This window comes from Vigna unguiculata, chromosome 10 (assembly GCF_037176805.1).
Source record: "Vigna unguiculata cultivar grain cowpea cultivar isolate G323 ecotype 2 chromosome 10, ASM3717680v1, whole genome shotgun sequence".
Lineage (NCBI taxonomy): Eukaryota > Viridiplantae > Streptophyta > Magnoliopsida > Fabales > Fabaceae > Vigna > Vigna unguiculata.
In genome coordinates, this window is record NC_140801.1 from 11826636 (window position 1) to 11833824 (window position 7189).

At 34.0% G+C, this 7189-nt stretch overlaps 1 protein-coding gene across 2 annotated transcripts; it reads left to right on the forward strand.

Annotated features, from left to right (window-relative positions):
• Positions 1–1657: 1657 nt before the first annotated feature.
• LOC114166780 (auxin response factor 9-like) lies at positions 1658–6156 on the forward strand. 2 transcript variants are annotated; one of them, XM_028051602.2, is made up of 14 exons: positions 1658–2031; positions 2130–2260; positions 2454–2549; positions 2846–2902; positions 2977–3129; positions 3225–3309; positions 3416–3506; positions 3645–3809; positions 3897–4016; positions 4086–4158; positions 4244–4397; positions 4483–5084; positions 5210–5397; positions 5561–6156. In XM_028051602.2, the coding sequence occupies exons 1-14, from the start codon at positions 1998–2000 to the stop codon at positions 5694–5696; spliced, it is 2085 nt and encodes a 694-aa protein (XP_027907403.1). In that variant the 5' UTR covers positions 1658–1997; the 3' UTR covers positions 5697–6156. The 2 variants fall into 2 exon arrangements, with proteins under 2 accessions (XP_027907403.1, XP_027907404.1); XM_028051603.2 differs by having other exon boundaries at positions 1659–2031; positions 2133–2260.
• Positions 6157–7189: the final 1033 nt, after the last annotated feature.

The window sequence follows — 7189 nt, forward strand, 5'->3', positions numbered from 1 at the left end:
TGCAGGCACCCCGTCGCCGAGGACGTAATATTCACATTGGAAGAGGACATCTCGACCACCAGACGTAAAAGGGGTTAAAGGTTTGAAAGGAAGATTGAAGAATGTATTCCAGTGTGGACCTAGGACATCTTGACCTCGATAAAAGATTTGTCCCTTGGGGTACACTTAGTCCCTGTAACAATTTACTATGTGAAAATTTATCCCTTATCTTAAATGATAGTTAATTTTTGAATTTTCTTTTATTACAAAAAAAACTTAATGTCTTTTTTGTTACAATTAAGAAAAAATATTGCGGCAATATTTATCTAACTAAAATATGTATTTAAAATTAAATAAAATTCAATATAACGTTATCTTACTATATTTTCTCAATAAATTATTAATGAAGTATATTGATTAATTTAATCATTTACAAAATTCATAAAATAATTAAAACAATAGACAATATTTAATATGTTACAATTAGGAGAAACAACTGACACTAAAAATTAATAAAAGTTAGGGGAATCCAATAAATTCAGTACTAAATACGATAAAGTATAAAATGAATTATAAAAAAAGAAAAAAAAAGAAAACGAGAACGTAATTGTTAATTAATATGCGAAGAATGCTAATTGAATAATTTAATTGGTTTTTGTTATAGTGACATAAAAACAAGTACGAGAATCTATGCAATGGCAACACAATTGAGGAAATGAAATACAGATAATAAATAAAGACCCATTATTTACTTTTAGTCCAGTTTTGATCTCACTCTTTTATTATTCTTAATCTTTCTAATGGTTGTAATTATTTATTCACGTTTTTTATTTAAGGTTTATCCTCATTTAGAATATATATCTATATATATATATATTAAATTATAAATTAAACAAATAATATATTTGTTCGTTTTGAATTTATGATTAAATATATGTTAGATTTTAAATTTGAATGTAAAATTAAAATTTATTTTTATTTTAAATTTACATTCTAAAATAATATTTTAGATGGAATGAATTAAATTGTGTAAATATCTCAAAACACAAAGATTATTTAACATGTTAAAAGAATTTAAAGTAGTTAAATTTGAAAACTATATTTTTTAGCTTTTAAAATTTGGATACCAAATTATATTAAAATTTGAAAAAAAAAGATTTTAATTTCATATTAAAATTTATAACTTAAAAACATATTTAATACTTAAATTTAATTATCTAATATACAATGTTAAAATTAAATTTTAATCAATTAAAAACGTAAAAGATGTTTAATTTTTCTGACATTAACAATGAAACTAACTTACATTTAAATTTGAGTTTATTAATTTTTATGATAATAATAATTATTTTGAAATATAAGTAACACAATTTGTTGTAATTAATTAAGAAAGTAAGTGGGGAAAAAGTAGTCCGTATAAAAATTCCAAAAAATTGATTTGGTAGATGTAAAAAAGTGAAAGCAGGGGCAGAATTAGCATGTCTAGTAACAACTAACACACACAAGTCACACAACCACTGAAATAGGCTTGTTTCTTGTGTCTGGTGGGAATAGACAACACAGAAGCGACACACATGACACGACACACCACAAGTTGAAATAAAATAAAAGAAAATAAATAAATAAATGAGCAACAAAATTGGACTATGTATAAATTAATAAACAAAACCTCTCCATACAACGGAGAGTGGTCATTCATTATTCCAACCGAGTAACGCCGTTTCCTTTCCCATCCTCTCACACACACACACACCGCGCGTCGTTCAACGGAACGCTTCTTCTTCTTCTTCGTCGTCTTCGTCTTCTTCTTCGTGTTCTTCTTCTTTCTGCTTCAGCTTCTGTAACTGAAAAACTCTTACGGTGGACGCTGTCGGAAGCGGGATCTTGTGGAGAGAATAAAGAGGATTCAGTGATTCAGATTGGTTCTTCTGCAGGCGTGACAAAGCGAATCGTTTTTGTTTTGGCGAATATTTGTATTTTTTTTATTTTTTTCCTCGGGCGTTGACCTGCGTTGAACCATGTTGAGCCGCGCGTCAAATGTTTCGGCCGAAGGTTGGAGTCGAATGAGCAACGTTTTTGTGGAATTTGAGGTTTCTTAATATGTTTTTTGGGTTGACGGTGTGGTTTTTTGTTTTCTTTTGGTGTTGAAGCAGTGGTTGGTTCTGGTGATGGTGAGGATGAGCTGTATGAACAGCTCTGGAAGGCTTGTGCGGGACCACTGGTGGATGTTCCTCGTGTTGGCCAGAGAGTGTTCTATTTTCCACAAGGCCACATGGAGCAAGTGAGTTTGGCAGCTTGAGGAAATATTTTGTTCTTATTTTGTGTGTAATTGTGTAATTGTGAAATTTTAATTTTGTTTAACTTTAGTGTCTATTTTTGAGAGATTTGTGGACAGAATAAAGAGAGTAGAATGAGTTTTGATTTTTTTTTTGTTTTTCTTTAATTTGTTGATGTTGGTGGTGGTGGTTGCGTAGTTAGAGGCTTCAACCAACCAGGAATTGAATCAGAGGATTCCTCTGCTGCACCTTCCAACGAAGATCCTTTGTCGCGTCGTGAACGTTCATTTACTGGTAATTATTTTGTTTTCTTTTGTAATTATCCTTCTTATTTTTGGTAATTTGGGAAAAATATGAATCTTGTTGGATGTGTGAGAAGACGGTGGAAGGGGCATCTTGGTTTTGGAGTTTCTATTATCGTGAAAAGTTTAAAATTGAGATTGTGGTCTCAGTTTTGTCGTGAATCTTGATGTTGTGGAAAATTACTGACAAATGCGGTTGATGTGACTGCAATTGTGGCTTTAGAGAATCCCAACCTAAACTTTGAATTTTGGGATACAAATGCTTACTTTGATTTTGGCATGTTTTAGGCTGAGCAAGAAACGGATGAGGTTTATGCGCAGATCACTTTGGTGCCGGAATCTAATGTAAGGATGTAAATGCCCCTTTTTGATTTTCATGGTCAACCTTAGATTCTTCTCTAATGGTGCTAATATGTCAGCAAGATGAGCCTACAAGTCCTGATCCGTGCACTGCTGAACCTACAAGGGCACCGGCTCACTCGTTCTGCAAGGTCTTGACTGCCTCTGATACTAGCACCCATGGTGGCTTCTCTGTTCTCAGGAAACATGCCACTGAGTGCCTTCCTGCATTGGTAATATAATCTGTTTTGTTTTTGTTGAATTTCTTTTTGATGTTCTTTTTCTGGTTGACTTATTTTAGAAAACTGTGTTTTGATTTGTTTTATAGGATATGTCCCAACCAACACCAACCCAGGAATTGGTTGCAAAGGATCTTCATGGTTATGAATGGCGGTTTAAGCATATATTTAGAGGTAAAGGAGATGGGAAATTGATGTTTTCTTCTAAGTCTTACTGTCCTAGTGATTTAACTTTCTGATCGCCTACAGATTTTACCTTGTTTTGAATTTTTTTTTTCAGGTCAGCCACGCAGACACTTGCTTACAACTGGATGGAGTACTTTTGTGACTTCCAAAAGATTAGTTGCCGGGGATACCTTTGTGTTCTTGAGGTAAACATTAACATGTTATCATATCTTTAGTTTCTTTTCTATGGTTCATAGATCTTGGTTTTTAATGAAAAGATCATGTCAAATATTTTCAGTTTTTCTATACCACCAGTGTTTCTTTAACTGAGATCTTATGTGTAGAGGGGACAATGGGGAATTACGTGTCGGAGTGAGACGTCTAGCTCGCCAGGCAAGTAGCATGCCTTCGTCTGTGATTTCCAGTCAAAGCATGCACCTGGGAGTTCTTGCAACTGCCTCTCATGCTGTTGCAACTCAGACTCTTTTTGTGGTATATTATAAGCCAAGGTAGAACTTTTACTTGTTTCAAGAACTAGAAAATGTCTCAGTTATAATTAGTTAGTGGATGATTGCTGATATGAGTTGTTTTCTTAGGACGAGCCAGTTCATCATTGGAGTGAACAAGTATTTGGAGGCTGTGAGCACGAAGTTTGGTGTTGGCATGAGGTTTAAGATGAGATTCGAGGGGGATGATTCTGCTGAGACTGACAAAAGGTAGTACAATTTGTCGAGGTAGTTTATTATGTGACCTTTTCTTGGCTATTCTAATACGTTGTTGTTCAGATTTTCGGGTACCATAGTTGGAATTGAAGATATTTCTCCTCATTGGGAAAATTCAAAATGGCGATCGCTCAAGGTATTGTCATCTTCCAATCTGCGGTTGTTCATTTACTTTTTTGATGATCATGTTACTCATCTTTTCTTTTGTTCTCAATCCCCAGGTTCAATGGGATGAACTTGCAGCTGTTCCAAGACCTGAGAGGGTTTCACCATGGGAAATAGAGCCATTTGTAGCTTCTGCTTCTACACCCTCAGTTCAACCCACTATTGTGAAGACTAAAAGGCCCCGACCATCCAGCGAGGTTCCAGATGTTGGTGAGTAATATTTTGTAAAAACTCATCTCTTATATTTGTCGAGTTTCTGGTCTTGTTTGACACTCAGCAATTACTTTGAAACTAGATGCAACATCCGCTGCTTCTGTTTTCTGGGATACTGATATGCCACAGCCTGATACGACACAAATCAATGTTTTGGCCGAAAGCAAACACAATGACAATACTGGTACATGGCATCATATGCAAACTGACATGAATAGTAAAAGCAACAGCAACAACACTATGTTAAGGAATCAGACCGAAGGAAGTTGGCTCTCGTCTCCCCATTCAAGTTGTCCATCTCATTTGTTTCAAGACACAACAGATGATAGCAAGAGCGTCTCAGCTTGGCCTGTTTCAAAGCCTCATCCTTCCAGATTGAACAATGAGCACGTGCTTGACCAAGTTGACAAGGAGAGCAAAGTTGAGACTGCTACAAGTTATCGGTTGTTTGGAATTGATCTTATTGATCATTCTAGGAACACACCTGCTGTAGAGAAGGCATCTCCGCATGCAGTGAATGTTCCCAAAGTTACTACTGAAGGATGCACTAGCACCTTGTCCCAAACAGATGGTGGCCATATGTCGGAGGTACCAAAGGCTTCTTCCAAGGAGAGGAAACAAGAACAGCAACAAGTGTCTCCGAAGGAGAGTCAGAGCAAGCAAATTTCTAGAAGTCGCACCAAGGTGTTGAATACAGATTGTTTGTTTAGATATAAGTTATGACTGTTTACTTGTTCCTATTCCAAGCCTATCAAAAGATTTTTTTTTCTAACTTCAGTGTTCCATTGATGTTGAAAACCTGCCAAAAGGTTCAAATGCAGGGTGTTGCAGTGGGTCGTGCTGTAGATTTAGCAATGTTGGATGGGTATGATCAACTTATAAATGAATTAGAGGAGATGTTTGACATAAAGGGACAGCTTCAACACAGGAATAAGTGGGAAATTGTCTTCACTGATGATGAAGGTGACATGATGCTTGTGGGAGATGATCCATGGCCGTGAGTATCTATTAAAACACAATTATAGGATCACACAGTGATACATTTTTTTATCAAAAGAATAAGTTGTAGGAACAATATTGCTAATTCAGTAAAGGATACAGTAGATAGATAACATAAATCAGTGTAACACTATGCTGATTGATTTGATAATTTGTTGCAGTGAATTCTGTAGTATGGTGAGAAGAATCTTCATTTGCTCCAGTCAGGATGTGAAGAAGATGAACTGTGGAAGCAAACTGCCAATCTCTTCGGTGGAAGATGGGACTGTAATAAGCTCAGATACAACTGAAACCTGAAACTTTGACATTCTTTCTTGTGGTTTTGCGTTTGTTTGTCAGCACCCAAATGCTGATCCTTCTTCTTGTTGCTTCAATTGTTTGTGGGAAGGAAGTAGGTCTATTTGGGCTGGGTAAGTTTCATGTTATTAGATGTGAAACACTAGCTAATTGTAACTTAATTTGTAGAGACACCACCAGGCATTAATTGTGTTAGAAGAAAAAAAAAGACCAAAACAGATTTCTTTAATAAATTAGTGGGAGATGGCAAATTTAGGCTTTAGCATCTGTGAATATTCATGTTAAGTTTGGAAGAAGAATATGTTGGGGGTTGATTTGCCTTTTTTGTGGGAAGGGGCTTATTCATTTGTGCTTTTGTATGCATATCTTGTGCACTGTCCTCTAAAATTCTAATCTGGGTGAGTCAATGTATGTTGCTGTCGTATCACTGAATGTAAATTATGGCATTAAATTGCTTCAATTGTATTGTTCAGAAATACAGTGGTCCACTGTGACAGTGAGTCGTTGATTCACCTGACATAGGGGCTGAATTTTGCAGGGTGGTGGCACCACTCAAAATTCAACAAACGGTGAAATTTCTTGTTACCATTCAAGTCTCCATAAAGGGTTTTTGACTCAATTTTGTTGAATTTGAACCATAATTCCAACCATTCCCATCATGGGAGATCAACTTTCTCCAAAGAGTAACTTAGACAAATTCAACTTTTGAATCATGATTATAAGTAGTGATTAAATTTGATAAATGTTTTTTTTATATGTAGTGAAGCATTGAATAACCCTTAATTTATATTCGAAGATATATGAACTGAAATTAGAAAAGAAGAATTTGTTTGTTTACTATGGCTACACTTAAAAATATGATTTAAGATATTAATGATCAATTTATTGTTAGTAGAGAAATGTAACGTTCCTTTTTAGTAATAGGAAATTTGAAACAGTAGAAGTGTTAATAGTACTTACAAGACGTAATAAATGTAAATACGTATTTACTTTCAATGTGCATGTGATTATATCGTTGCCTTTTTATACTCCATAATAATAATAATAATAATAATAATAATAATACACTTGCATGCAACTTTGAGCCTAAGCATCTGTTGGAAATATTATAGTTGGGAAGTTCTACTTATGAAAATATTACTTTGCTTTTAATTTGTTTTTTCTATGCTAAAAAAATTGTACGGAAAATACTAAAAACATTTTTTTTTCATTTTCAGTCTCTTTGTTTTTTCCTCGGTAAAATTCCGCTTTTGTAATTAGAAGATAAATTACAAAAAGTAATGGCTGCTTAGTTTTAAGAAAATAGTAAATAAAGTAGAGTAGAAATTGAAAATAATAATAATAATAATAATAATAATAATAATAATATTATTATTATTATTAAAACTGAAACAATAATTAATAATTACATAATCAATTATGAAAAGGGAGGGCAATGTTTCTACATATTCACTTGTGTACTCTTTTTTTATTAAAATATTTCATCTTTTTTC

Bases quoted from the DNA above. Each gene is read 5' to 3' on its own strand.
- LOC114166780 (XM_028051602.2), top strand. From the start codon at position 1,998: ATGTTGAGCCGCGCGTCAAATGTTTCGGCCGAAG. The intron at 3,507-3,644 runs GTAAACATTAAC...TCTTATGTGTAG, and splicing joins GATACCTTTGTGTTCTTGAG to AGGGGACAATGGGGAATTAC. The intron at 3,810-3,896 runs GTAGAACTTTTA...TTGTTTTCTTAG, and splicing joins GTGGTATATTATAAGCCAAG to GACGAGCCAGTTCATCATTG.